General features: G+C 60.7%; 10 protein-coding genes and 1 non-coding gene across 11 annotated transcripts; 7 read left to right on the top strand and 4 right to left on the bottom strand.

Moving 5' to 3' along the window:
* Positions 1–1,176: 1,176 nt before the first annotated feature.
* On the top strand, positions 1,177–3,896 carry GGTG_09861 (bZIP transcription factor HapX; the record flags this gene model as incomplete). The annotated part of the gene is made up of 1 exon (XM_009227720.1): positions 1,177–3,896. One exon carries the CDS (start codon positions 1,177–1,179, stop codon positions 3,106–3,108), a length of 1,932 nt encoding a protein of 643 aa, XP_009225984.1. The 3' UTR covers positions 3,109–3,896.
* A 26-nt stretch (positions 3,897–3,922) lies between these two features.
* On the top strand, positions 3,923–5,106 carry GGTG_09860 (hypothetical protein; the record flags this gene model as incomplete). The annotated part of the gene is made up of 2 exons (XM_009227719.1): positions 3,923–3,995; positions 4,073–5,106. The coding sequence occupies 2 exons, from the start codon at positions 3,923–3,925 to the stop codon at positions 4,261–4,263; spliced, it is 264 nt and encodes an 87-aa protein (XP_009225983.1). The 3' UTR covers positions 4,264–5,106.
* A 943-nt stretch (positions 5,107–6,049) lies between these two features.
* GGTG_09859 (hypothetical protein) lies at positions 6,050–6,376 on the top strand (the record flags this gene model as incomplete). Its single annotated transcript, XM_009227718.1, has 1 exon — positions 6,050–6,376. A coding segment is annotated over one exon (327 nt), but the record flags the coding sequence as incomplete, so codon positions are not given.
* A 1,009-nt stretch (positions 6,377–7,385) lies between these two features.
* Positions 7,386–14,781, top strand: GGTG_09858 (hypothetical protein). Its single transcript, XM_009227717.1, has 2 exons — positions 7,386–8,098; positions 8,203–14,781. Exons 1-2 carry the CDS (start codon positions 8,044–8,046, stop codon positions 13,920–13,922), a joined length of 5,775 nt encoding a protein of 1,924 aa, XP_009225981.1. The 5' UTR covers positions 7,386–8,043; the 3' UTR covers positions 13,923–14,781.
* On the top strand, positions 14,765–16,270 carry GGTG_09857 (hypothetical protein). The gene has a single exon (XM_009227716.1). The coding sequence runs from the start codon at positions 14,918–14,920 to the stop codon at positions 16,019–16,021; it is 1,104 nt and encodes a 367-aa protein (XP_009225980.1). The 5' UTR covers positions 14,765–14,917; the 3' UTR covers positions 16,022–16,270.
* On the bottom strand, positions 16,002–17,567 carry GGTG_09856 (2Fe-2S iron-sulfur cluster binding domain-containing protein). The gene is made up of 3 exons (XM_009227715.1): positions 16,925–17,567; positions 16,733–16,839; positions 16,002–16,624 (listed from the first exon to the last, which is right to left on the bottom strand). Exons 1-3 carry the CDS (start codon positions 17,203–17,205, stop codon positions 16,389–16,391), a joined length of 624 nt encoding a protein of 207 aa, XP_009225979.1. The 5' UTR covers positions 17,206–17,567; the 3' UTR covers positions 16,002–16,388.
* Positions 17,568–17,741: 174 nt separating this feature from the next.
* Positions 17,742–20,148, top strand: GGTG_09855 (hypothetical protein). The gene is made up of 3 exons (XM_009227714.1): positions 17,742–18,341; positions 18,428–18,918; positions 19,020–20,148. Exons 1-3 carry the CDS (start codon positions 17,907–17,909, stop codon positions 19,645–19,647), a joined length of 1,554 nt encoding a protein of 517 aa, XP_009225978.1. The 5' UTR covers positions 17,742–17,906; the 3' UTR covers positions 19,648–20,148.
* A 147-nt stretch (positions 20,149–20,295) lies between these two features.
* GGTG_09854 (hypothetical protein) lies at positions 20,296–21,876 on the top strand. Its single transcript, XM_009227713.1, has 2 exons — positions 20,296–20,597; positions 20,720–21,876. The coding sequence occupies exons 1-2, from the start codon at positions 20,515–20,517 to the stop codon at positions 21,711–21,713; spliced, it is 1,077 nt and encodes a 358-aa protein (XP_009225977.1). The 5' UTR covers positions 20,296–20,514; the 3' UTR covers positions 21,714–21,876.
* A 69-nt stretch (positions 21,877–21,945) lies between these two features.
* On the bottom strand, positions 21,946–22,055 carry GGTG_20193. Its single transcript has one exon. It is a non-coding gene; the product is annotated as a tRNA-Thr (tRNA).
* Positions 22,056–22,122: 67 nt separating this feature from the next.
* On the bottom strand, positions 22,123–24,451 carry GGTG_09853 (hypothetical protein). Its single transcript, XM_009227712.1, has 2 exons — positions 22,865–24,451; positions 22,123–22,795 (listed from the first exon to the last, which is right to left on the bottom strand). Exons 1-2 carry the CDS (start codon positions 24,132–24,134, stop codon positions 22,452–22,454), a joined length of 1,614 nt encoding a protein of 537 aa, XP_009225976.1. The 5' UTR covers positions 24,135–24,451; the 3' UTR covers positions 22,123–22,451.
* A 921-nt stretch (positions 24,452–25,372) lies between these two features.
* On the bottom strand, positions 25,373–26,583 carry GGTG_09852 (endoglucanase IV; the record flags this gene model as incomplete). The annotated part of the gene is made up of 1 exon (XM_009227711.1): positions 25,373–26,583. One exon carries the CDS (start codon positions 26,581–26,583, stop codon positions 25,504–25,506), a length of 1,080 nt encoding a protein of 359 aa, XP_009225975.1. The 3' UTR covers positions 25,373–25,503.
* Between the last annotated feature and the right edge of the window lie 1,225 nt (positions 26,584–27,808).

Below are 27,808 nucleotides of genomic sequence, written 5' to 3'. Positions count from 1 at the left end.
GACGGCATAATCTATAGCCATTATCCATCTCAACAGGGCGAGGTCGTGATAATGATAATGCGGCGGCGAAACATTTAGCCCAAGGTGATCCTGGTATCTTCGTCCAGGCCAAATTCCAGTGGCAGCCGAAGCCGCAACCAAGTCGAGGATCCAAGTTCAAAGGAACGAAGCGGGGCAAAGAGTAGCGACTGCCCGAAGTCGGCGAGAGTATGGCTCCCTGAGAAAATGATCTGGACAGGTGGAAAAGAAAGCAGAAATTGCACACATGCCTGGGCAATTCGAGCCGCGCTGTTTTCCAGCTCACCGTTGCCGTCGCATTTTGCCTGGGGCAATAAGACGGCCCAATGATGTGGCCCTAGTGCACCCGAACGAGCCCACTCGGCCAAGGAACCAATGGCCCGGTGTCAATATGCGCTAGCCAATTATAGGACTAGCGCAGCCAGCTGCAGCATGATCTTATCAATCTCATCAGTTGGATCCACTGACTCCAAACAGTGCACAGATCGCGAGGCTTGTTTACGACTGGGCAAGGAAACAGCACGCCAGCTCATCCAGCGTCCAGGATAGCGAGGGTCCTGGAGGATGAGGTAGGCATTTGAGATGAGTAGTGCCTTGTGAGAGATCTTTCCAATCAAGAATGGGACATGCAAAAGATTCTATAGAAGGACATCTTACAAGTTAAGGCGGCTCGTCTCTCAGCAAGTTGAAAGTAGGAACCAGCACACGGCAAGTCAGCTGCGGAATCACGAATCCACCGCCCCGGCCAGCTCCGATATTAGGACCCGGGCGAAGGCTAATTTCTGAGACCAGCCTTCATTGGGACTGGCGAGTCCATAAGCACAAAAACTCCCTGGCTTCCGGTTCCTCATGTGTAGGCTGCTTTCGACTGCCTGCCACCGTTCCAAGCAAAGGAACCAGCCCCGAACGCACGATCCATACCGGCCCGAGGGGTCTCAACAGCCAAATAATTGTGGTGGTTCTCGCTTTCTTTCATATTGCTCTCTCTATTCTTTCACACTCATCTCGTGACCGTTACAGTGCGAAATCAGCCTCAAGGTGCGTTCTACCATTTCGACGTTTCTCAGTACAAAGAAGAGCGAGGTGCTAAAGCTAGTTCGCCTAACGATGAAAAGCCCTCGAGTCGTCTCCGCAGACCCAAATACAGGTGCCCAGCATATGCCAATCTCGAAAGCGCCCATGCTTGCCCCGACGACTCGTGGCGGCGGCGTCGGCTCACCTCACGCCTTGGTGCCGAGCCCCACTTCGACCAAATCCCCTCACACCCATGGAATTTCTCCCACGGTCCTGACTGCCGTCTCCACGACTGATCCCCGACCAAACTCGCTTTTATCAATCCGCCCAACCGCCGGCCAAAGTGCGCGGCCACATCCAAGGTCCCATCCAACTGGAATCCCGATGGCGTCCATACTGTCTCCAGCACCAGCGCCGGCTGCCGCGAAAGCTCCTGGTTCCGTGACGAGCAAGGAATGGGTCATACCGCCTAGGCCGAAGCCGGGGCGCAAGCCGGCAACCGACACGCCACCTACTAAGCGCAAGGCCCAAAACCGTGCTGCACAGAGGGCATTCCGTGAAAGAAGAGCGGCGCGGGTTGGTGAGCTGGAGGAACAGCTGGAGGAGCAGTCCGAGGAGCACCAGCGTGAACAGAAAAAGCTTCAGGACCGCATCCATGAGCTGGAGGTTGAGGCCCAGACTCTCATGACCCGGTGTCAGGTGCTGGAGAACATGCTTGAGAGAGAGCGGCTCGAGCGACGGAGGTGGAGCGAGGGCACTATTCATCAACCTTCTATGGTGTCGTCAAGAAACGGGAGTGTCACGCTGCTCCCGCCGCAAAACGGGCAGCCAGGTGGTACATTCGCTGGGGGGCCCAGCGTGTACAGCAGCCACCTCCAGTCAGCGTCTTCAAACCAGCCAGCCTTTGGAGCAAGGCAGAGCACTACGAGCACGACGTCAGCACCCGCGCCACGACACCCCGTCCACTCCTTTTCCATTTCGCAGATCATCTCCCCGCCCGAGGATGTGGAGACGGGTGAATCGTCGTCGCTCTCGTGCGGCTCGTGTGCTCCGGGAGGGCCATGCGCGTGCGCAGAGGAGGCTTTGGCAAACGCAGTGGTCGGATGTGGGAAATGCACACTCGGCTCCAAGTGCGAATGTCTCGAGGCCACACTCAACGCCGCGATGGGATCGTCAGATCTGAAGCGGCCCCATCGGTCGACATCGCCTTCAACTGCGCCGGGCGAGAAGAGGGCACGATCCGATGCGGCTATGGAGATCGACTTTACCACATTCTTTTCTAGCAGCAAGCCGAATCCTCCCATGCCGGCAGCACCGCGGGCTTTCGCGCCTGGGTCGGTTCAGCTGCCTATCCCGCCCGGGGGGTCCTGCGGATTCTGTACCGAGGGGACCTACTGCGTCTGCGCTGATGCAATGGCTCCAGTGCTGTCGACAGCCCCGACGCCACCCGCCCCAAACCCAGTCGCCAATGCAGCTCGTCAGGTGCAGACACCACCTCCATCTGAGACGGATGTCGTCCCGCCCCCACTAGAAGTGACGGCAACCGGGGCCATCAAACTTCCTGGGGTGCAATCAATCAAAAATGGCAACAGGCCTGCCGCAGCTGCTGAGAGGGTTACCGAACCAAAGTCCACGTGTGGGCCGGGAGGGCCCGGAACCTGTGCTCAATGTCTTGCGGACCCGATGTCTGGACTGTTCTGCCGTTCATTGGCTGCAAACATTGAGAGGAACAGCCAGGGCGGGAAGAGCGGCGGTGGTTGCTGCGGAGGAGGGGGCCCAGGTGGTTGCTGCAAAAAGCAACCGGCAACGACAGCAACGAAGCCACCAAGCAGCAAACTCGGCCTGAGCCTCTCCTGTGCCGACACTTACAAGACGCTATCAAGTCATCGCCATTTCAACCGGGCAACAGACGAGATCGCCAATTGGCTGCCTCTCCTGAAAGCGGCACCGAGACCAGAGGCGGAGCAGCCCACTACCGGCACGGCCCCTCCTCGTCCTCCCATCGAGGTTGAAGCTGCTAGCATCATGAGCGTGCTGAAAGGTTTTGATGTCCGCTTTGGCAATTCGGCTGCTTAGAATGGCCGAGATCTGTTTCAATCACACCCATCCCCACGGCAAGTCGATCGCGTGCTCAAGCTAGGCACCAGTGAGAGAGCCAGTTTGAGGGAGAAAAGATGAAAAAGAGATAAAACATTGAGGATACGCGCAACGGAGCCGCTCACTTGACCCCAGGGTGCTATGAGACGAGGCCTTTGCTGCATGAATTCCCTGCCAACAACCCCAGATGCTCTTGGTGGGTTGCTTCATATGCCAGATGACAAGGAATTGAAGCCGAGTGACGAACCGCGGCATGGAAACACATGGGAGTGTCCTTGGTAAGAAGTCAGCTCCTACGATCTCTCGAATTGGCGTCGCGGTATTTTTTTGATGTTGCAGTCTCCACGGCTAGCTGCATCAACACCTCGACAGCGGCGGATCGTCGCCTGGGAGGACGAATCACACCGGCAGATTCACATTGTATCGCGGCGGGTGGAGGGCGACCCGGACAACGCAGCAAATAGGAAGGAGATTTGGGGCAGGCCTGCATTGATCACTCGGACAGGCCGCCTCTGTTCTCGAAGCACTCGCTGCATCACGGGCTCTGTTTGCTTTTTTTTGTTGTTTGTTTTGCGAAATTTATCCACCTGCGCATGCAAGCTCTTGACCACGCGCGGTTGCACCGATGTGTATTACCCGCATCACCATGGGTGTATCATCGCATGTGGCAGTATAAAATGGGAAGTTCACGTCCGGGCTCAAGCCAAATATTGCTTTTACATGACCCTTGGCAGCGGTTTTCGGTAACGGATCCTGTGACATTGTCGTGGTACCTTGGGACAGGTAGTTAAGTATGGACGTTCCTGTCCCAGCAGACACGGGAGGTCCCTGTTACTACGGTGGACGGGATAGAGGAAGGTTGGTGTGTGAGTCAAATCCGACCGCATCTGAGACCTTGCATGGATCTTGGGAGGTCGCCCGTGATGAGTTGTCGGCGACACAGCGCACGACACAACCAACAACGGGCCTTTCCTGTCGGGGGCACCAGGCGGCATTGAGCCTATACGGGACATGACGGGTGTCTGCAGAATACGTTTCGACGTGAATTGGCTGAGATGGGCCGTGCTGGTGAATGCGGGAGTGAATGAGATCCCGAGATGGTGGGGTGTGAGTGGTGGTAGGTGCCCGGGCTGAAAAGATGAAGCTGAGGTGCAGGACCTAAAGAAACAAAAAAAAAACCCCCCGCATGATTTGTTCGGCTGCAGCACAGCACCATCCGTCCAGTTGCTCCCTCCAGAGAACAGCGTCGTCAGCAAGGAGGCCGAATTGATCGAGGTGCAGCTGCAATCTAGAAATATCGGGAATGCGCCTTAGCGCCTACTACGGAATCTCGGCCACCGTCCAACGGGGCGGCCCTGGCACGGCAACTGGTCGCGTTGGACGGCGTGTACGGATGTGTTCTACAGCAGCTCTGTGGGTATACTTATGTCCTTCTCCCAACGAGAACGTCAGAGCGAAAGAAGAAGGGGAAAAAAGATTACGGAGCTGCTCTGATAGGCAAAAGGGCCAGGGCACATGAGCGACAAGAGGCGCCGACCTGGCCCGGGGATTGGGCGGGCCGTCATTGCGGCGGTGAGCAGTGGACGAGTGCCTTGGAAAACACAGGATGTTTGTTGGCTGCTGGCCCAGGGGTGGCAGTGAAGGACGTCGTCCCGTCACAAGACCTTGACAGATTGCGGCGGTGAACTGGACAGCTCAGAGGAGGGGGAATATCAAAAGCTCGTGGGCGGCTGAGGGCAATAAGTGGATTTCATCAAAATACTGGTGCCCCTCAGGGGGCGCCCCTGGGGCTGTGATGATCTCGTTCATGGCCAGCGCAGATCCAAGGAGGCGGAATATTGCGGATCAACATCCACATGGGAAATGCAAGCAAGCTCGATTTGTCCAGGCTGCATGGAAGAGCACTCCAAACAAAACATTACTCACATGCATTAACTGGTAAAGGTGTCTTCTTCTCCAGAAGACGCCATGCTTTTGTTGGTATCCAATCCCTCGCCGGGGCTTGGACGAATCGCAGGCGGAAGGCCAGCCAAGAACGCGCAGGCACGGCGGGCAGTCTTGACAAAGTCCACACCACCCTGATGGCGCTGCAACAGGTACTTTGCGCTTTGCGCTCGCACGTGCGGTGTCATCTGATGTCAGTCCGCGCCAGGCGGCCCGGAAGGGAGGGCGGAGAAAAAAAAAAAGACCACGGCTGCCATTGGGCTTCTAGACTGGCTATTGCTTGGGCCCGGGCCATTTGGGTGCCGCGACTCCGTTCTCGTCCAGTCCCGAGGAGCGACAGGCTCGGAGAGGTGTGGGTGGGTGGGGGATGGGGGATGGGCAGCCATGAGGTGGGAAAGCAAGGATGGGTCGAGAGACACAGGAGAGCCCGTCGGGTGACAGCAGGACCGAGACCGCTGACTGCCGCCCGGGCTCACATCGCCTCCGCCAGTTGGGAGGGGACCCCGAGGGGTGAATGCAGGCGGTCCATGATTGGGTCTCACGGTGCGCTGGCAGCCGCAGTGCGGTGGAGCCGTCCCAAGGGGAAGGGAGGAAGCAGAGGGAGGCTAGCAAATAAAATCGGTACCAATAAATGAAAACAAGAGGGAGGAAAGGGGGGAGGCGATGAATGCAAGGCAGGCCAGAATGCAATGCACGCCAGCTCACGAGCGGACGCGAAAAAAAAAGAGGGGTACAGAACGGGCTCAGTCACGACCATGGCGGGAGGCCAGGGCAACCATGCCTCGCAAAAACGGGAGCTGTCGGGCTTCCATTCAATGCTGGGCCCCTGCGCAAGGCACTGATGGAAGCGAGCCCGGTCGGCGCAAGGGCTCACCGCAGTTCCATCCGGATGGGCGGGCGGGCAGCAATTCACGTTAGGTGCCTACCACTACCACCACGAGGGCTGCCACTCAGGGTGCCACTCGCTAGATAGATACCACCTACCGCCCAGGCACCTAGGATATTTGCCTCGCAAGGTGTACCTGGGCAAACTGGCAGGCTGGGTACCCACCACACGGGCGCGAAGGAAGATTTGAGGCTGGTCCCGCCGGATGCCCCAGGCCGGCGGCTGCTGTTGGCTGAAGGGGTCAAGTGCGGTGCACGCGGGTATAGCGATGTGCGCATCATCCAGAGCCGCGAACACGAGTGGGCAGGCGGCCGACGACATGACATGCGACCGACTATGACTGACTGCTACATACATATAAGACTCAGCGAGCTGAAGACGGCGTTTATGATGAGCGCGCGTTGCGGCAACCCATAGGCTGGCAAGACTGGGACGGCCCTGACTGTCGCCACATGGAGTGGGTTGTGGCGGGACCGCGGGCTCCTGGGCGGGAGGATGACGATGCGTTGTCAACCAGCCTGGCCAATGGTGGCCGGGGGAGGCCATGGATGGTGAAGCACGCCAGATCAATGGAAACGAAGACGGGGGGCAGGGGGCTAGAGATAAATTCAACGGGAGAAAAAAAAAAAAGGACGGACAGGGATAAGTGCCGAGGGACAACAAAAAACATGTAGGAAACAAAGCAAGTGGGAAAATAATAAAAAAACAATCCAGAATTAAGAATCCAGAAAATTCGGTCGCCCCGAGGTCCCGTGCATTGTTGACATGTCGGCGGTGCTGCTGCTGGGTGGGATGGAGGGATGGAGGTGGGCATCTCGCGGCTGGAAAGGGTGCTGGTGGGCTGGTGGTTGGTTTGCTGCCCGGTGGTGGCCTCCAGAGCTAGCTGGCGTGGCAGTTGCAGAGTGGCTTCTCCCGTCCGTGTCCCCGAAGGGCACAACCGCGTGGCCCTAAACGAGCCTAGCTCGCCGCCGCAGGGGCCAATCGAGTGCTGTGGGCGCCGGGGCGCCGCGTCAAATTGAAATCCACACTCACACTCCCAAGGTCTGCCTCTGGCTGTAGGTACCCTACCTTGGGCCTTGGGCAGGTACGTACCTTGGCCCCATGTCCCTACCCTCCTACCCCACGCACGCCCAGTGCTGGGGCGCACCGCAGCGCCGTGTGAGCTGCTGCCGCCTGCCTGCAGCTACAACGCAGCCTGCAGCCTGAGGGCGCGGAGGGACCCAGCCCGGCAAGCACTGGACCACCAGACCAAGACCTGTCGCTTGCTTGCCCACGGCCTTACTGCTGCTGTTCCTGCTGGTGCTGGTGCTGGTGCTGGTGCTGGTGCCGCCGCTGCTGCTGCCGCTGCATGCACGAGAGCTCAGCGAAACCCGGCTCCTGCTCGCTGCCAGCAGCCAGAGGTATTCCCATTTCTGTCTTAGACCAGGCCGGCCGGCCCCAAAAGAGAAGCGTTGTCTCCATCCCAACTGCGGACAGACCTCCCTGCTCCCCTCCGCGCCCGTCTGGACTCCTGCTGCCACCTCCTGTGCTCCCACCACCTAACCCCAGCTGTCAGGCCTTGCATCCATCCGACTCCATCCGACCCGTGCGGGACATATACCTACCTACCTGCACGCCTCCCCCGAGCGCGACTCGACCCTACGTCCTCGAGTCCAATGCCGTAGTTGTTAACCCTGCGCGAGACTCGTGAGGTTACGGCCATCGAGGCAACCTGACCGTATACCTACCTACCACTACCTCCATACCATACCACACACATAGAGCTTGGGCGTCGACGCTCGCGACCCGCCCCTCGCAAACTCGCACAAACACGCCCACGCGTGCCACCGCACCGACGGGTGTCATCCCTGAATCCTGCGCGCCGAGGTCACCTCTTTCCCAGTCCAGCTTGCCGGCGGAGGCAAAGCTCAGGCCCACGCCGCCGCCTCCAAGAAGACGAGACGAGACGATCCGAGATCGCGCCGTAGCTTCCCCCTCGAGTGCTCCGCCCAACCCGCCGAGACCCACATCGAGGACCGGCCCAAGTACGATTTACAGCTTCTTGTGACGGCTGGTTCAGACTCTTCCTCTTCCATGCGCCCACTATGATCTCCATGCAACGATCACTCTCGTCGCCCATATACTCCAACTCACCTGATCGTACGTGCGCCGGAGCCCCACCGGCGTCCAGGCCTGGCGAAAGCCCCCCCTGGAAACCTCGCCCGCTTGCAAGCCCCCTGCTAACCGGCACCTTGCTCAAAAAGCTGAGCCTTCTAGCCCGGGCCCCTTCCCCTCCAGGTCACCGTCGCCGTCGCCGCTACCCTCTCCCGACGGCCATGTCGATACGTGCAAACCGCAGAGAACAAGGTCTAGGAGCCCCTCGCGAACGACTAGTAAGGCCGCCGCCGCCGCCGCCATGTCGGCCAGGCGCAGCGATGAGGTGCCGCGCCGCTCCGAGCACCGGTCCCAGACCCTATCCCAAAAGCCCATAATTGCGCAACAGACCTTTCCGCTGCCTCTTTCCCAGGACCAGGTCCAGAGCTCCTTGGGAGAAGGCCTTGCCACCGGCGATGATGACAGCCTGCCCGCCCTGGGTGGCAACCCCACGCCCCTCAAGCTTCCATCGTTGCTGCTGCATGATGTCTCGCAGTACACGAATCCCTTCTTTGCCGAGCCCGAGCCCAACAGGCTGACGCTGGAGGAGCTGGCCCATCTGGTGCGCCTGTCCAAGTATCAGGAGCGCAAGCGCGCCAACAACCGCGTGCGCCTGCAGCGGAACCTCGTTGCCACGGCGCTCTCGGCGAGGCTGACCCGCTGCGGCGAGATGGCCTACCGCAATCTGGTAAACTGCTTCCGCACACAGGAGAAGAAGGCCTTTGCCAGCCTCTACAAGGCCGTGCATGATGTCCGCCTGAGCTGCATGGAGAGCAGAAAGTACGCCATGCTGGAGCCCGAGATGGAGTCGCTGTCTTTGCATTCCCCAGGCGTCGGCTCCTCCGAGAGCCTGAACTCCCCGGGCCTCGCCGGCGACGCCAGCGCCCCTTTCCTGAATAGCATCGCCGCCTCGTCCAGGGAGGCGTTTTTGGCTTTCCTCACACAGGTCAGGACCAACCCGGACTATTTGGCTGCCAGGCTCTGCTCTCTTGACTCGACCGAGCTTTCTGCCCTGAAGACGTTTGATCAAAACCCCGAGCCCATCGATTCCGTCCTCCCCTCTCACGGCGCCTCGTCCTCCTCCTCGCGCCTCCCCACGTCCAACCTCAGGGACCGGACGTCCGCGTTGAGGAGCGGGTCCCACAGGTCGTCGGCCAACCCCGTTAGCCACGTTGAGCAGCTGCTTTCCTTTCAGCGCCATGATCCCCTCTCTTCCTTGATCCACACCTGTTTCGCAAACTCGGCAGGCCCGGACAGTGCCGAGGACCGACGCAGGACCGACATCTGGGCCACTGCCATGGCCCGGCTGATCACTGAGCAGAGGACGGGCAACGATTCGATTCTCTTCTCTGTCCTGAATGCATGGTCCTCCATGCGCGACTGGCCCGGCCGGACCAACATGGAGTGGTACCTGATGAAGATCCTGGAAGACGGCGCCTTCATTCTGGATAGGGCAGAGGACCAGAACGGAACCCGCTTTAATCTCAGCAGTTGGTCCAGGGATGACTCCAGCGCCGCTGACAGGTTCTACGACAAGGCGGTCGAGCAGCTGTTCGAGATAATGGACGACGAGGACGAGACGGGGATCCCCGAAGGTCTCATTGAGCTGGGCAACGAGATTCTGAAGAAGCTGGACGCGCAGTTCGTCGAGAGCACGCGGCGCGAGCTCGTGCTCCGCTGGCTGTTCCAGGTGTGGCTCCCCGAGGTTATGATACACCCGGAAACCCGTGGCATCATGGCCGAGTACCACATTACGGACTACGGCCGCCAGAAGATCCTGCGGACCGTGGCAATGTACGCATCCAGGCTAGCCCAGGACGTCATCTCGGGCAAGCCAGTCAAGCCCGACACCACCAGGCACATTGAGAACATCCTGGGCCGTTTTAGTCCACGCTCCGCGAGGAGGAAGACCAGGCTCCTGCCCGCCCGATCTCTAACATCGCTGAGGGAGACGGTCGAGGTACACCCGTACCTCGTCATTGCACCGGCCGATTTGGTTACCATGATCAATGCTCTGTTCCCGGAAAAGAGGCCGCAATCTGCTCACTCAAACAGGCTAAGATCGGGCGCCAACTCGATATCTGGCATGTCTGTCATCTCACAGCCCATATCCGTGATATCCCCACGCAACACCGGCAATAGTGCCAATCCCAACAACACGAACAACAATGACGGTGCCTCGGTCATCAGCACGAGCCTATCATCTGTGCTCAGCGATGCCACCACCTCACACGAGCCTCTGCTGGAAGAACAGCGGACCGGGAACTCGAGTAGATACTCGCCCCCGATTCCGTTTCAGAAGCGGGTCAAAACCTACGAAGAGGATGGGTTCCGCCTCCGGGAAGCGCTCCACGAGATGACGCAGACGCTGGGCCCCGAGGTTGTCCAGGGCACATGCCACCCGTGCATGGACCGCTGGTCGGTTCTGTTCATCTCTGCCGACGGCAACATGCTCTCGACGCAGATGACTTACGACCCAGACGACGAGGTCGACGAGGACGAGAACTCCCCGACAAGCGACACGGATGAAGAGGAGGAGGACGACGACCGGCCGGACCTAGGCAAGGACTACCACCAGCTTCGCGATTCGATCCTGAGGCTGGTCGAGGAGTACGAGATCCCTCAAGAGTCGCCAGACAGCGGTGCGCATGCGCCTACTTTCAGCAACCGCACCACGTCGACGCTCAAGAAGTACCGTTCCAAGAACAAGGTTATCTCGACAGAGAAGAGCACACAGATCAGAAACTCGAACAACCCCTACCGCCAGCACACACAACCGGTCCCCGCGAGCGCTGTTGATATTGAGTCCAGCAACGCGGCCCACGCCGACCTGAGTTCTTCTGGAAGCGGCTCTGTAGACTCGGAAGCCGGCGCTGGGGGTCAGGAGTCGGTTCTCGTCTCCATGTTGACGGCAGCATCTGCTCAGTCTCGTGCACAGTCCGACTTTGTCTCTGCGCACCAGTATTGGCGGACCCTGCAGCGCCTCAACGCCCTCTCGTCATCGTCTCTGCGATCCAACGGCTTTGCGGTTCTGCTCTACATCTTCTCTCGCGGGCCGCGCGACTCCATCCGGCGATCGGCATCCGCCATTGAGGAGTACGACGCCTGGCTTGTCTGGCTCAAGCAGTCGCAGGAGCGCGCCGAAGGAGCCATCGAGGGCATGATGAGGCGGCTCTCGGCGCTCAGAGACAAGGCTTGGTACGTCATCGATGTGCGGAACTCGACACACTACGACTTTAGCTCCAACATCGCCGCCGCCCTCAAGTCCATGGGCGCTCCGGTTCCGTCAGCGCCCTCGACCCCCAAGACTGCGCGTCTGGCGTTCCTATACAGCAACGAGTCGCAGATGGCAAACATGCTCAGCGGCGGTAAAGACTACGGCTTCCGCAACAAGCTCTCTGACGACCAGTCGGAAACGACAGCGCAGTGGATTCAAGAGTTTGGCGTCGAGAACTTTTGCAAGGGCGAAGAGCGCATCCATCGCCTGAGCGTCGAGGTGCACTCATGCGTCAGCAGGCTGATTGGCGACGGAGTCAACCCCAGTGCCGAGCTCTGGACGAATGAGCTCTACGCCGTCGACCGGGGACATCTCGACGGAAGCAAGGCTAGAGACCGGGATGCTCACTGGGATGACGCATCCAGCGTCGTCAGCGATGGAGACCGTCGTTTCCCTGGCCGCTTCAGCTCCGTCTCTCGTGACCTGAGGAGCGTCTCGTCCTTCAACATGAGCCAGCACTCGTTCGACTCGAGCCGATTCAGCGCCTCGAGGGCCACGGTCAGCAGCACGCTGGGCGACGCGGTCGATTCGCCCGACTACTTTGGCGCGTCCTCACCGGTGCATGGAATCGACTCGGGCATCACGTACTGGTCCCAGTTTCAGTCTGCCCTTTCCGCGGCGCCTACGGTTCCGCCACGCCCTCAGTCTCCAGCCACGAGCCTGACTAGCTTCTCCGGCTCCTTCTCGTTTCCCCATCACAGCGCTCTCTCGCCCCAGCACCAGGCCGTCCGGCCGGCGACTGCGGCGTCTTCCAACGAGACCATTATGCTGCAGCGACTGTCCGAGGATAAGACCAACTTCCTCGCACGGCTCAAGCGGTCGCTCACAAGCCTGCTGCTTTCCGACTTGGGCAACCTGGTCTTTGCCAAGGGATCCGAGGCCGACCTTTGGTTCCAGGACCTTGGCCAGAAGTGCATTAAACATCGCGACAAGATGGACGCCCAGGCCGCCCAGGCTGCGCAGGCGGGCAACTCCCCGTCCCCGTCCCCGGCACCGCCGCAGACTAGCGCCTCGGAGAAGAGGAAGTCCAAGGATGGGAGTGGGCGACGTTTCCTGGAGAAGAAAAGGAGCTTTGCGGACCTTCGCGGAGCTGGCGAGGGCCCGTCGTCGGCCGAATCCAGCCGGCGCGACACCGAGAGCCCGCGTCTCCCGGAGGATCCGTCGGCTCGTCCGGGTGACTATGGGGAGCACAACGACCCCTCTCGTACTCCCCATCGGAGGCCCAAGCGGAGGGAGAGGGATGCCGAGTTTCCCTTTATCAAGGCATACCAGCGCCTTCTACGCATGTTCTGTGTGCATCCGAGCCCCTACGTCAAGCTGGAAGCCTTGTACGAGCTAGAGCACCTAATTGTGGCTTCTTTGGCGTCGGGCGGCTCCAGAAAGCGCACAGGCACACATGCTCGCGCGGGGAGCACTCAGGACGCTTGCACCACTGACGACGGCAAGCCGGCCCAGTCGGCGATGATGCCGCTGGAGAAGGCCATTGACAACGTCAGGGAGCGCCGCTCGCACACAATGACGGCACGCTCTCAGGCGCTTGTTGGAATTGACGGACAAGCCCTGCCCGCTGGTCGTGGCCGCGGCGGTGGCTTCGACGCGCGGACCGCGGCAGCAGATCCGAGCCATACGGACGGCATCGTCGAGGTCCTCCGGTCGCTGTTCAGGGACGCGTCGGTCCGGCCAAAGACGCTGTTCCGAGACCTCCAGTTCATCGCATCCTTTGTCAACGCCTCGATTCTCGACAACACGGACCGGGGCAAGGCGTTCTGGAACGCGGGATTGGCTGCCCTGCTCCTGAAGCAGGAGGTTTGCCGAACCATGGTCGAAGTCGCAGACAAGATTAACGAGTCGGCTCGGTTGTCCTCGTCCAAGAGCACTCCCTCGGGCTGGGTCGGAATCGAGCCATCAATCGGATCGACAGGCGCTCGGTCAATCGACGCCCAGAGCGTGTCATCTGCGCGGTCTGCGCGGTCTACTCGGTCTGCCGTCTCGGCAGTGTCGGCATCAACGGCACGCAGCGGCAGCGCCCTCGAAGGCCACAAACCATCGTCGCCCCCGGCCTTGTCGTCGCTCGGCAAGGTGCACGCGGGCAAGATGCTCACCATCACGGCCAAGGAGGGAGATCCGACGGCGCAGCGCGAGCTAGCGCTCTCTTTCCTGTCGGAGCCCGAGATGCTCGAGCGGTCGACGCTGCCGCTTTCCAAGCTCAGCGGGGTCTTCCGGCAGGTGGTGCTCGACAACTACGCCGCCACGTCGGGCGGCGGGGCAGGCGGTGGGAGCCGCGCCGGCAGGGGGCTCGGCGTCGGAGGCGGTGCCGGTGGGGCCTCGGGAGCGGGTGGCTCCCGCGCTGGCGGCGGCAACAGCGCGAGCCTCGGCGGCGGGGGCTCCGTCGGGGCCGGGGGCGGGCCTGTCGGGTCCGGCCTCGGCGACGTCCGCACGGACCCGGCACCCATGTGCCTGGCCATCCACTGGATGGCGGCCGCCGCGGAGGGCGGTGATAGTATCGCCAAGAACTTTATGGCGCAGCAGGACGAGGCCTTTGGCCGAGGCTGAGTGGGTTATCGTTGATTGTTGGTGATGTCTTGGCGTGCAATGCCTTTGGGGTGTGTTTTGGCCTGGGCTTACTGGCCTTTTGGAGCACCGCCAACTTCTCGGTGTGTCTGTTTTGTTTCTCCTCCCCTGTTGTTTATCCCGTTTGATACTGTCCCCTCTTTTGTTTTCGTCCTCGGCAGCATTTTCCATGTTCCGTCTTTTTTCTGTCTCCAGCAATATCTTTCTCTGTCCTGTCCAAGCAAACGTATACCCAAAGCACTTTGCATTTGAACGCTAGTTAGTATATGTTTTACGAAAACATCGTCGTGCGCCTCCCCACTTGTTAGTTGTTTTTGTTTAGCCCTGTTCGCTTACACGATAGTGAATCTCCCTTGCCTCCGCCTCTACTTATTCCGTCCGTCCCTGTCTTGCAATAACTCGATTCACCTTTCTCTGCCTTTTTTTTCCCTGTTGCATTTGATTGATACTGGTTTCGCAAGCAAGGGCTGGGTTTCATGTTAAAGTGGTGGATATACCAAGGCGCGAGTTTGGATTTGGAAGTGTGTATCATGGAGACTGTTTGTATTCATTCACCATACTTGTAGATGTTGTGGTTAGATACCTGTTTGTGTTGGACGGATGCTTCAGGGGTCATCAAGCGTTGCTTTTCCATACAACTGGCTGATATACATGGATATCCAATTATGAAGGTTGATGTGGTAGTTCTTTGTCTGTTTTTTTTTCTTTTTGCCTCGGTGGTAATTCGGGTGTGAACGCATCCATTCTCTCCAGGCTGCATGTCAATCTGCCAAGCCCATCAGTCCCCACTGTCCCCTCGTCCGCGCCCCACCGAGAGCGGTATTGCCATCCATCACCGCCAAAAAATCGCGTTTTGCCTGGTCTTTGCAGAGCTTTCGCATCAAAGATGCTCACCAGCCTTGGACAGCCAATTCCAATTCCCATTCTGCATAGCCTCAATCTTTTCCAGCACTGCAAGGAACGAGACTTACGGCAATATGGCAGGCTTCACAGGAAAAAAGAGGTCAAGAGACGAGAAGCCCAGGCTGCCCAAGGGCCGGCCGGCCAAGAAACCGAGGAAGCAGCGCGAGTACCACAGCTCCTCCGAGGACGACGAGGAGGAGGAGGGGCCCGGGGGTGGCCAGGACTTCGCGGCGGTGAACCTCCTCGACTCGGACGCGGAGGACCTGGACAACATGGCCGTCGACGACGGGGAGTCCTCGGGCGGGGACGATTCCTCCTCGGACGGGGAGGGCTCGAGCAGGGAAGAAGGCGCAAGAGTGAGGAGTAAAGCCACAAAGCCGACAAAGACGCAAGCGGCAAAGAAGGCGCAGGCGAGGAAAGCCAAGAGCGGCGGGGGCGACGGCGACAGCGAAGGCGACTCGGACGGCGGCAACAACAACAACAACGACAACAATAACGACAATACCGACGACGACCCGGAAGGCGCCTCGGACTCGGACTCGGACGGCTCAGGCGCGGCGGCGGCGGCGGGCAGCAGGCGCGGCGGTGGCGGCGGCAAGAAGCAGTCGAAGCGCAACGACCCGGCGGCGTTCGCAACGTCCATGTCCAAGATCCTGTCGACCAAGCTGAGCACCTCGCGGCGGGCGGACCCGGTGCTGGCGCGCAGCGCCGAGGCGCACGAGGCGGCGCGGCTGGCCGTCGACTCGGCGCTCGAGGCCAAGGCGCATCGCAAGATGGCGGAGCAGCGGCGCCTCGCGCTCGACAAGGGCCGGGTGCGGGACGTGCTCGTCGCCACCAACAATAACAACGGCGACGGTGGGGTGGAGGAGAAGAAGGATGGTGGGGATGGGGACGAGCGGCGACAGGCGACGGCGACGGCGACGACGACGACGTCGGAGATGCTCGAGGCCGAAAAGAGGCTGCGCAAGGTGGCGCAGAGGGGTGTCATCAAGCTGTTCAACGCCGTGCGGGCGACGCAGGTCAAGGCGGCCGACGCGCAGCGCGCGGTGCGGGCGGATGGCGTCGTGGGCATGAACAGGCGCGAGGAGAAGGTGACGGAGATGACCAAGAAGGGCTTCCTGGACCTCATCGCCGCTGGGGGCGGTGGGCTCAAGAAGGGGCCGCTGGAGGAGGCATGAAGGCCTCGAGGATCCTTCTTTTTTCATGAACTCACCGGCTCATCGAGTCGCTCAATGCCATAATGTCTTGTAGAGCCGAATAAGAGCAGAGACTGTTGGCCTCAATTCCGCGAGCCCGTTATGCAGGGCCGTGCGGTCATATTCTATGTATATGACACAGCGACGCCGTCTACGGCCATGTCCAGAACCAGCCCATACCTACTTTTTTCCTTTCCCGGAATTACCCGCTGAATGCTTGATGGTATCGTGAAGTACAAATCCAGCCATTGGGCACTCCCGGCCCCTCCTGGCCTAGATTAGAAGAACAGTGAGAAGCCCCCTTCTCTCCCTCCTATTTAACCACCCTCCCACTTTGGGCCAGGTGTCGCTATTTGAAATCGCTCGCCTGCAGATTCCTCGTCATCGAGGGCAGCCGGACCCTCAGGCCGTCCAGCTCCTTGGTCATGGTTACCTGGCAGCCGAGCCGGCTCGTCTCGGTCAGGCCAAAGGCCAGGTCGAGCATGTCGTTCTCGTCGTCCTCGGGCTCGGGCATCTTGTCGTAGTAGGCGTCGTCCAGCACTATGACGTGGCAGGTCGAGCAGGCACAGGAGCCGCCGCAAGCCCCTGGATGCGATTCACCTATCAGTCAGCATTCTGGCCTGGTTTGCTTCTTGCGCGGGAAGAGAGGGAGGGAGGGGGATGCCTGGGCTGGGGCAGGGGGGGGCGCATTACCCTCCATCTCAAGGTCGTGCGCTTGCGCAATGTCGAGCAGGTTGTCCCCCTTGGACACGGCGAGCTTGACCTCCTGGCCCTCCTTGTCTATGAATGTCACCCACAGTCTGCGCAGTTTCCCCCGAGCTGTGGTCAGCTGAAAATCAAACAATGTGGATAGCTAGGCGAGGAGCTATTAGGGCAACTGCATACTCTTCGCCAGGCTTCGGCGGGGTGACGTGACCGTGCAACCGGGGGCTTGTCGTCGAGAGGAGCCGTGCCGGGGTGGAGGTAGATATCCTAGATTTCCCACCATGGGAGGCGCGAGGTCGAATTCGGCCGGAGCTGCTGCTGCCGCTGCTGTTGCTGCTGCTGCTGCTTGTGCGAAATGTGCGAAATGTTCGGGTGAGGGGAGAGGCGCGCGAGGCCGAGGCTCTTGCCAGAGGACCTCGCGAACCCCGTAAGCATTGTGCGAAGAGGCTCGGGGTGGACATGGTGAGGCCGACGAAGGTTGGCGGCAACTTCGGGGAAGAGGAAGGAGCTAAAAAAAAAAAAAAAAATTATTGAAAAAAATCACGGTCACACAGCAGCTATCCGAGCTCGGGATCGGAGCGCAACGGATCAGACAGAGCGGGCAGGAGGGCACTAGAGGACCAGGGGTGCCTCGGACCAAAGATGCAGTCTTTGGTCTTCAACTGGATTCTCAACGTCGCGCCTCTCAACTCAGATCCGAGAGCTGTGCCAGCACCGGCGCTGGAAATAAGCTTGACATCACTGGCCCTGAGATTTTTCCTTGTTGGAGTCGACAACCCCCCCTCCAGCGGGCCTAGGCGCCCCCTGTTTAAGAGCTCGCGTGCTCTGTGCCAGCTGAAAATGGACCCTGGGCGTGGCCAAGGTACTCTACCGGGCAGCTCCAGCGGGGGGAGGGGCTGCGAGGCTGCTATCTCCGATGTTGCCGCTCACCGTCTGTGTGGTGCTGGGGTCTTATTGGTGGGGGTGTCCAATCAGCTCGTGCCAATCAGCGGGGATGGCGAACTTACTGGCCGAAGAATTTCATCGGCTGCACCAACAAATGGGGGCTGCGTCCAGCCCAAGCCCGAACTTGCTTGATCTCGACCCAACCTGCTACAAGCATCTCACTCCCACACCAGCCTGCCCAGCCCAGCCATGAGCCTGGCCGCCTCGCAACACCATCATGGCGAGTCATAGCAGAGACGGCGGCGTCAACCCGCTCCGCCCTTACTACATCCCGCCCTCCATCGGCGCCCCGGCCGGCGACCACCCCCATCACCACCACCACCACCAGGCCGCCACGCCCAGCCCCAGCCCAAAACCCCTCTCGCACCATGGCGGCGGCAACGCGACGGGCGCCCACTACGCGTCCAAGGCCCGCGACATGTTTGCCGACATCGACTACAAGGAGTACGTCTCGGAGCCGTCGCCCTCGGCCGTGCGGGCGCTGAAGGAGCTGCTGGATGAGTCGCTGTGGAAGTACATGTCGGTCCTGATGGCCCAGCCCTTTGAGGTCTCGAGGACGATCCTGCAAGTCCGAAGCCAGTACGGCGTCGAGCCTCCGCCCATCGAGCTGCCCGAGACCAAGCGGCCGACGGTGCCGTCCCTGCCTAACGAGGTATGTGATTTTGCCGCGTGGCCTCGTGCACCGTGATGCGTGATGCGTGATGACCCTCGCTGACCTGGTCGTCACCCAACTCGCAGTGGGCCGCGGACACGGACTCCGAGAATGAGGAGACAAACTACTTCACATCCAACATACCCGACACGCCCACCCCCTCACAGCGAGGCGGCTCGTACCGGCAGAAGGCGAGCCCGACCCTCGAGCCACAGGACGCCGCCGCAAGGACGCCGGCGGCTCAGGGTAACACGGCCGGTCCCGGCCAGCTCCAGATCAACAAGCCAGACTCGGTCCTCGAGGTCCTGGCGCAGCTCTGGCAGAAGGAGGGCACGTGGGGGATATGGAAGGCCTCCAACGCCACTTTTGTCTACTCGGCGCTGCAGTCGCTGCTGGAGAACTGGTCGCGCAGCCTCCTGTGCGCCCTCTTCAACGTGCCCGACCTCGGGGTCAAGGACGATGTCACACGCCTGGTCGACATCGCGTCCCCCTACCCGTGGGCGTCGTTTTTCATCGCCGCTGGCGCCGCCGTCGCCACGGGCCTGATTCTCGCCCCGCTGGACCTGGTCCGGACGAGGTAAATGCTGCCCCTCCCAATCACATGCCAAGCGGCAGGGGTCTGCCCTTTTGGCACGTTTGACATGATCACTGACAGGGCTCTCCTCACGACACGACCAGGCTCATACTGACTTCGGTCTCGCGGCAACCCCGCCGGTCGGTCGAGATGGTGCGCAACCTGCCGTCGTACTTTTGCCCGCCGGTGCTCATGATCCCGACGATGCTGCACTCGCTGGTGCACCCCGTCCTCACGCTCTCCACGCCCGTGATGCTCCGCGCCCGCTTCGGCATCGACCGCGAGTCGTCGCCCACCTCGTTCAGCCTGAGCAAGTTCTGCTCCTCCAACGTGGCGCTCTTCGTCAAGCTGCCGCTCGAGACGGTCCTGCGCCGCGGCCAGGCCTCGGTCCTCGCCGAGGCCGAGCACGTGCACGCACTCGACTCGGGCGCCACCGCGCTCGACACCATCATCCCCTGCGGGAGGTACGAGGGCGTGCTGGGCACGATGCGCCACATCGTGTCCAGCGAGGGGACGAGGGTGGTCACGCCGCCGGCACCCCGCGCGGCCGCACCTGCGAAGGGCAAGTCTGCTAAGAAGGGCAAGGCAAAGGCCACTACGGCCCCCGAGCCTGTGGTCATTAGGGGCCAGGGCATGGAGGGCCTCTGGAGGGGCTGGAAGGTCAGCTGGTGGGGTCTGGTCGGACTGTGGACTGCCGGGCTCGTCGGCGGCGGCGGCGACGGGGAGTTTTAAAAAAGTGCGGTGCAGGATGATAAGACGTGGAGCGTGTATGAGACGATGAATTGGGACTCTCCATTTACTCGTCGTCTTGATCTTTAGGGCATTTTGGGTGGTGGTTTTTTTTCTTTTCTTTTTCCTTACGGTTGCCACGGACGGACACTTCTCTCTCTCCTCATGACGGTATGATATCCCCAAACAACAAAAAGCTTTCACGTGTACTGCGAGTATCACACTTGACTATCATGCATATTTTTGCGCCTGCTTTCGACCTAGATAATTTAGACAGCTCGGTTGATTATGCGCTATCGATCGGGTTGGGTGTCATGCTTGGCATATATCACTATGGCGCTATACCCGATATTAGGAAGCGGGAGATTCTCGGAGAGACTCTGCCAAACAGGCAGCAAGTAGTGTAGTATCCGACCACCCAATTTTTTTTTTCCTTTTCACAGCGCCTGTACACCCACACACTCAAGCAAGTTGCTGCGTGTATGTATGCTGCCTGCCAATTACCCCAGCCCAGTCAGCCGCTTGTCTGCCTACCGAGTGCGTGGGGGCCAGCAGGGCGGTGGCTGCATCAACCCCTAGGCGAGCCGAGGTCCAGCAGAGGTGGCAGACATCCGCGGCAAGCTATATATGCTGCTCTGGGGCCCAATTGATACAGGATGGTTGTTCGGCTGTTGATTTTGTGCTTTTTCTTCTTTTTCCTTTTGATCCCTGCCTACGTTGACAACGAATCCCATATCAAAAAAAAAAAAAAAAAAAATTAAATTTAACGACCCGTTCCCATCCACCTACAATAAACTTGCAGGCGCAGCGGCTCGTCCAGGTCAGCACCGCATCCGACCGAGTGTATATAAGTCGCCCAGCCCGCCCGAAATGGCCGTGCAGGCCCCCGTTGAGCCCTTGATATCTGTCATCGCGGCTCCGGAGCATGGGCCCGATGTGTTTACGAACGAGAAGTGAGTGTTTATTTGTCTTTTTTTTTCTTCTTCTTAATCCCGTTCCCTGCACTGTACATCCCGCCAATGCAGACACACCCACACACAGCACCCGAACTAACCTCACACCCCCTCCCCCTCAGCATCCCCTGGACCCCCGGCCAGGGCTTCCGCGGCATCTTCGGCGGCTTCCTGCTGGGCCACGCGGTGCGGGCGGCGCAGCTGAGCGCCGACGCGTCGCAGGCGGTGCACTCGCTGCAGGCCACGTTCGTGCGGCCGGGGCAGGCCTCGCCGCGGTTCCTGTACCGCGTCGAGCGCGCGGGCGACGGCCGCACCTTTTGCACGCGCGTCGTGCGCGCCGAGCAGGGCGGCCGGTGCGTCCTCGTCGCCACCATCGGCCTGCACAGGCCGCCGGATCCGTCGTCCCTGCCTAGTGGTGGTGGTGGTGGTGGCGGCGGTGGTGCTGCTGCTGCTGCCCCTCCTCCCACGTCGCCGGATAGCAGCAGCAGCAGCAGCAGCGGAGTAAAAGACCTCGAGGACACCATCGCCCCGCCGCCGATGGACGGGCTCGCGCCGCTCGACATACCGTCGACGTCAAGCAGCGCGCTGCTGGCCCTGGTCGGCCTGCAGAACCCGGCCGTGGACTCGGCGCTGCACCCCTTTGAGTGGCGCCACATCCTGCCGCCGCCGGCAGCACAACGCCAAACCAAGCGCGGAAAGCCGTCCGACTTCCGGCTGCGCAGCTACGTGCGGTCCGCCGCCCCGCTCTCGGCCGACGCCGCCACCCCGGCGCACCACCTGGCGGCTCTCGCGTTCCTGACGGACGAGCTGCTGATCACGACGGTCAACCTGGCGCACCCGGAGGAGGAGGAGCAGCCGCGGCAGGTGGAGGAGGGCCAGAAAAAGAGGAGGAGGAGGAGGTCGCGGTTCTCGGTGCAGACGAGCCTGAATCACTCGGTCCTGTTCCACGACCCGGCGGCGCGGGCCGACGAGTGGATGGTGTCAGAGCGCAGCACCAGCTGGGCCGCCGACGGGCGCGTGCTGGTGGAGCAGCGGTTCTGGGGGAAGGACTCGGGCCGCCTGGTGCTGTCGTGCTGGCAGGAGGGGTTGGTGCGGGTAAACAGGTCGAATCTGTAAGGAGGTTTGGGGTTGATATAGATGGCTCGCAGTCACGAGTCTCGACGGCGAGCAAGGATTACTTATACAAAAATTAAAGTTTAAAGCGGGAGAGCCCGAAATCTAATATACATCGGATGAGCTCTTACTTACTTACCAAGTAACGACGAATTAAACAATTCCCCAAGAAAAAGAAGCCAAAAAAAAGTTACCGAAATACCAGCGACTCAGCAACCTAAACAGCAAAAGTAAATGCCCACTGTCAGAATCGAACTGACGATCTTATCATATTACCAAGCAGGTCTCAGGAGCGGATCCCAAGCGCCGTACTAGTGATACGCTTTACCACTAAGCCAAGCGGGCTATTGGATGGTTGTTGGCGGTGGGACTGGGGGCTCTTATATGGAGCATGTGGAGCGAGCTGTGTGACCACGACTTCGGCCCCATAACACGAATGCTTGACATCAACAAGATAGCACTGTCTTAAAATGTTACTATAAAAGACGCAGCGGGAGGCCCGAGGAAACGCAGGCGTTCCTTGCTCAATGGGGTTGGGTGGGGGTATCGAAGGATGATATGTACAGCGTTAAAATGAAGTGGAAGATGGGTAAACAAGTGTAGGCAATAAAACCCCGCTGCTGTAAACAAACAAACGCTAAAAAGAAGCCGTCGTCATATGCCCTGTCCTGTAATTACGAACTATTTTTTGTCCCGTTCCTGCTCTCTCCTCAAGCGCCTTCCCCAACGCAACATGGTAGACTACTCGAGCTTCACGGCGGTGTCGTAGGTCCACGTCACGGGATCGTTCTTGTCCGCGTTGAAGGTGTGGAACGAGTTGCCGTCGCGGGCGAGTGCGTAGATCTTGAGGTCGTTTGAGACCGAGACGGCGGCGAAGCTCTTGCCAACGTCGGCGGGCGTGTTGCGGAACACGGGCTCGATGGGCAGCCGCCACGTGTTGCTGTTCCAGTGCATGGCCTGCACGGTGCCGTCGGCGGCGCGGAGCAGGACGAAGAGGAAGCGTGCGGCCGAGTTCTTGTAAAACGACGTGGCGTATAGCTGCACCGGCTTGTCCACCGGCATGTTGGTGACCAGTTTTGTTTGGGCTGCGGATCGTGGCAGATATAGTTAGCATTTTGCCCCGTTCTATCCAACAGCCTTGGGGGAAAACGTACTAATGGTATAATAGGATGTCCACTCCCTCGAAACCTCCGTTAGGTTCTGCGACACCGAATCTTGATAATAAAGCTTGATGTTTTGTTGCGCCGTGTTGTTGGGGTTGTTATCCATGGCCGACGTGAGGGCGATGCCGGAGCCGGGGATGATGTCGACCACGATCCTGGTGGTGGCGTTCTTGACGGCCTGGCTGGAGCTGTCGGTCAGGCCGGGCCACAGCCACGCGCTCTTGTGATCCTCCGTCTCGTAGTTGAGCGCGACGAGGCCGGAGCACGCGCTCGTCTCGCACACGTCCCATTGCGCCGCCAGCTGGGACGCCCTGGCCGCCGTGACGGGGTGCGTGACCTTTGACCAGCTGGCGCCGCGGGGGTCCGTAGTGCGCAGCTCCTGGATCACGTTGGAGGCGGACAGGAAGAAGACGGAGACGGCGTGGCGCTGGTTCTGCCCTAGCCTGGGCCGCACGGCGGCGGCGATGGGCGTCCCCGGCAGGGCCTCGACGGCCTTGGAGTCGGCCAGCTTGGAGTTGACGCTGATGACCTTCCAGCCGTCCGTCTGCGCAGACGAGTCCCATAGCGAGTACACGAGGTTGCTGCTGTCGTTCCGGGGCTGCCAGAACACCATACGGTAGTCCGTCGTGCCTACCGTGTAGTTGACGGCCGCCATCGCCGGCGAGCCGAGGGCGATGCCCGTGGTGTTGGTGTTGGGCTGCGGCGAGGATCCTCCGCCGCCTCCTCCGCCGCCTCCTCCGTTGCCGCCGCTGTCGCCACCGCCGGTGCTGTTGCCGCTGTTGCTGCTGTTGCGAGCCGCAAGGGTGCCCCCTACACCACCACCGACGGCGGCGGCGATGATCAAGAAGAGCACGACAGCCCCTATTATCCACATCTTCTTCCTGCTCATCGTGACCGTCTTCTTGGGCTCGTCCGCGGGCGTGCCAATATCATGTTCGGCCTGTACTGGATACAGGCCGCCGTCGGCGGACTTGGCGTTCGGATTGGGAGATGCCTGGCCGACGACGGTGGGGGACTGATCCGAAGACAGGCCATACGGCGCCTTGTTGAGCGCGTAGAAGCCGGCGGGCTCGGGGGCCGACTCGTAGTAGACCTGCGGGGCGGAGCTGGCATGCGTGTCCGGCGCGACCTCCAAGGTGCTGTAGTCGGGCTGCTGTGGCGGCGGCGACTGGGCATATCGCTGTTCCTGCTGCGTCTGTGGTAGTAACGGTTGCGCCTGAGCCTGGGGCCCGGGCCCGGGCGACCTCGCGCTCCCTTCCATCGCCAAAAGATGATACCGTGTACCAAGCCCGACTCTCCTCCAGGCAGATGAGGGCTTGGGACGAGAAGGCTTTCTCCACCAAGAGACGTGCCCAGGCGGAAGCGGTCGAGGAGGGCGGTTGGCTGTCCGGAGCTGCAAGAGTTTGGGGAAGCGGGCAGAGGAGACTCGAAGAAGGAAACGGGAGCAAGCGCAGCAGCGCGGGTGGAGCGTGAAAAGATGGAAGCCTAAGGTCTTGACAGGGGGCCAGAAGAACGGACAGGTCTCAACCCCAGGACTGGGCAGCCGTCCGCATGGGAAATCTCGAGCGGTGGGGGGGGGGGGGTGCGCGGAGGATCGAGCCGCCCCAGCCAAGCCTTGAAGGGCGAGCACCTACTGGGTAGCGGTGCACGGTTGCTGATGCTACCGAAGATGCGAGCTCGATTCCGAGGGGGCCAGGGGTGGCCCTGTTTCACAGCACCGGGCGGCTCATATCATATGCATCTGCGCTCCAAGGCTTAGTTAAACGGTGCGGTTGACGTCGTTTCCGCCGGCGGTGTAGCAGGCACTGCCTACGCTGAGCCTGCCAGCGAGAAAGCCAGCCATCGGTATTGCATATCGTACAGACGTTTTCTTGTTTTGGCCGTTCGCGTGTCGAAGCCAACCCCTCGACGGGTTAGGGGTGGGCTTCTCCCCCTCACGACATGGGCCGCCCCTCCCAGGGCAGACAGGGATTCCGATCCACTCATCACGGAACGCGACAGAGGCGGGCAAGATCCCTACCACGAATTGGGATGGGGGTGGGCATGGTGGCATGGCCCGTGGGGCTGTGATTGATTGCATCTTGGACTAGGCAGCCGCCCAATTGTCGACTGTTGAAAAACCGTTGCTGCGCCTCGAGCGAGCACGGAAAACCGCTGGGCCGAAAGGAGGTTATTTCTAGTCTAGCGCTAGCGCTAGCGCACCGGTGGAGCCTCCAGCCACTGTCAGCAAGACGCTGGCCACTAGAAGGGCGCGGAGCCAGGATAGCCTCGGACAGCGCAATGCAGGTAAGACGGCTTTGATGCTCAACAGCGCCAATCGTTGCCGCTCGTGTCAACCCCTTGTTTGCCGCTGGAGACGATAGGCGGGGGAACTGAACCGGACTCGCAGAAGAGAAACAGGCGCGCTTCTATGGCCCCCGAATCCTTCAAGAGAGACGCCGAGACACAGCTGCGACGCTCTGGAAGCAGGTGTCCTCAGCCGCACAGCAGAATGTCGGGCGTTTGATCCTTCACATATACCTAGATAGGTATACCTAGATAGGTACCTCGGTGTCTGCCTGTCTTTCCATGACGTGTGTATCTAGGTACACGGCTTCCTCCAGTGCCATTGCAAAGACAGCCGCCCACGCTCAAACACACTGAGCATAGTACGGGTTGAGAGTCGAGCAAGCCCCTTGGGCGCACGCCGTCGGTCCGTTCCAGCCGCTACCACCGCACTGCCCCCAGCGAGTCTGTCCACCTCCGCCACCACCACCACCGCCACCGCCACCGCCGCCGTTCCCGGGCGCCGTGGTTGTCTGCGGGGGCTGCTGTCCACCGCCGCCACCGCCGTTGCCGCCGCCCGGCGCCGATGTCGGGCCGGGGTTCCCACCCCCTCCTCCTCCTCCTCCTCCTCCACCACCCCCGGGGAGGAACGGGGAGCTCGTGGCCGTGGCGCGCGTGCTGACCTGCGCCACCGTGCTCGGCACCCCGGGGATGAGCGCCGGGCCCGGCACGGGGTAGACAATGGGCGAGTTGTACAGCGGGAAGTGGATGCCCGGGTCGCCGGCCCGGTACAGCGACGTGCCGGCCACGCCCGCGGGCTGCCTGGACCCGGACCCCGAGATCTCGAGGTTGAAGCACTGCGGGTAGGCCTGCGCGCCGTTTGGGTTGGGCGACCCGTGCAGCGCAATGATCTCGTGCCGCAGCACGTAGTTGCCCGGCGCCACGTCCTCGGGGATCTGCACCACCCACGAGAAGCCGTTGCCGAGCAGCACGTCGGCCGCCCAGTGGCCGGGGGCCGCGCCCGAGATGTACGACCCCTCGCCGATCTTGAAGAAGCGCAGGGCCGTCTTGTCGACCGTCTCGCAGTCCCCCGGGCACCGCGCCAGGTAGTCGAGGACGGGCCCCTTGTGCGACTCGGGCCAAGTGTCCCACTGCAGCAGGATCTTGTCGCCCGCCCGCACGCGCGCGTGGCCCTTTGCCGGCTGCGCCCCGCGGTGGCAGATGATGTCCGGGTGGCCAAAGTTGTTGGGCTCGACGAAGCCGTTGTCCGTGTTTGTGGCCGACCACCCCACCACCGTGGGCGCGTTGGGCTGCCATGGGTACTTGGTCACGTCGTATCCGGGGTAGAAGACCCCGTTGACCACGATATTGCTGACGTGCCCGTGCGCCAGCACCGTCGCCGCCGAGCCCAGCGCCGACACGAGCGCGCGCGACTTGAAGCCCATGGCCGACGTGGTTGGTCGCTTCGACAGATGAGGTAGTAGGTATGTGGTTCGTAAGTGATCCAAGGCTCGAGGCTTCTCTCTCGCCACCGATCACGATGTCCGCTGGAGGGTTTCCCTGTCGATCCTCTGATGTGTCCAAAGGCTTCCGGGTTGCTCTCTGGCCAACAGGGCAAACAACATGGGCCATCTATCAATATATACACCCAGAGCCGTACGCCCGGGACCGCTCATATCCCTTCGCCTTCCTCTGTAGCATTCCGTGTGCCAACCGTATCACATCAGGCTTTGCAGCGCTCGCGCCTTGTGTTATCACATTCCCGGAGCGGGGTCAATGCATCGTGGCGTGTACCATCCATCGACAGCGCCATGCCGACACCGAGCCTCAATATTTGCACGCTCAACCAACGCTATCGACATCTCGAGCCCCGTCCTCGAGTCACCAGAGCCACGCGTGGACGCAAAAAAAAACAGGCTTACAGCTGCTGTATCCGGTGAATGGGACAAGCTCTCCCGCCTGGGCGACGTCTTTATGGGGTTGGCGCCGGCTGCCTACCAAACTTGGGTGCCATCTGGTTGATGGAAGCACATGCGCTCCCTGGCACCGCATCTTTGGGGAGCGCCATGCTACATGACGGGGGAATAGTCTCGCGTGTCGACAGGGGGGTTGGGCAACGGCGAGCTCCCGGTGCGCCAATGACAGCCGCCTCGCGGGCCTCCTTGGCATTCCAAAGGTTTGCCCTCAAGACCGCCCCTCTGCCGCAGCAAATGATAATGCCCATGCTGGGCCCCCGGGTGACGAGTGCCAGCTGCGCATTCGATGAGACTCCCCGCATCATATGGTGTGTCGTTGTGTTGGGGTAGGAGGAGAAGTGTGGAGTCGAGGGGGGGGGCGAGAAGAGGAAATCGCGGTCCCTGAAGCTCCGAGAAGGGGTCGTCTTGGCATGCTGGGCACCTGCCCGCGAGGGTGTGAACTGGAAGCGAGCAGCGCCGGTGCGGTTTGTAGGGTACCTAGGTAGTATTCGGGAGAGCCGCCATTGCACATAAAAATGTCCGCCCACGTTTATGTTTCCGCTTTCCATGTCACATGTTAGTGCATCTTTATTGTCCGATGGCAACCGGCCCTTGACTTCTTGTACGGTAGCACTGATTATTGGTAATCACCTTCTGACTAAACGCTCCTGTCAGCACGAACCTGGCGTGCCTGGGTGGTCAAGGCCACTAATGA

This window comes from Gaeumannomyces tritici, assembly GCF_000145635.1.
Source record: "Gaeumannomyces tritici R3-111a-1 unplaced genomic scaffold supercont2.5, whole genome shotgun sequence".
NCBI lineage: Eukaryota > Fungi > Ascomycota > Sordariomycetes > Magnaporthales > Magnaporthaceae > Gaeumannomyces > Gaeumannomyces tritici.
This window is presented reverse-complemented; position numbering and strand designations above follow the sequence as displayed.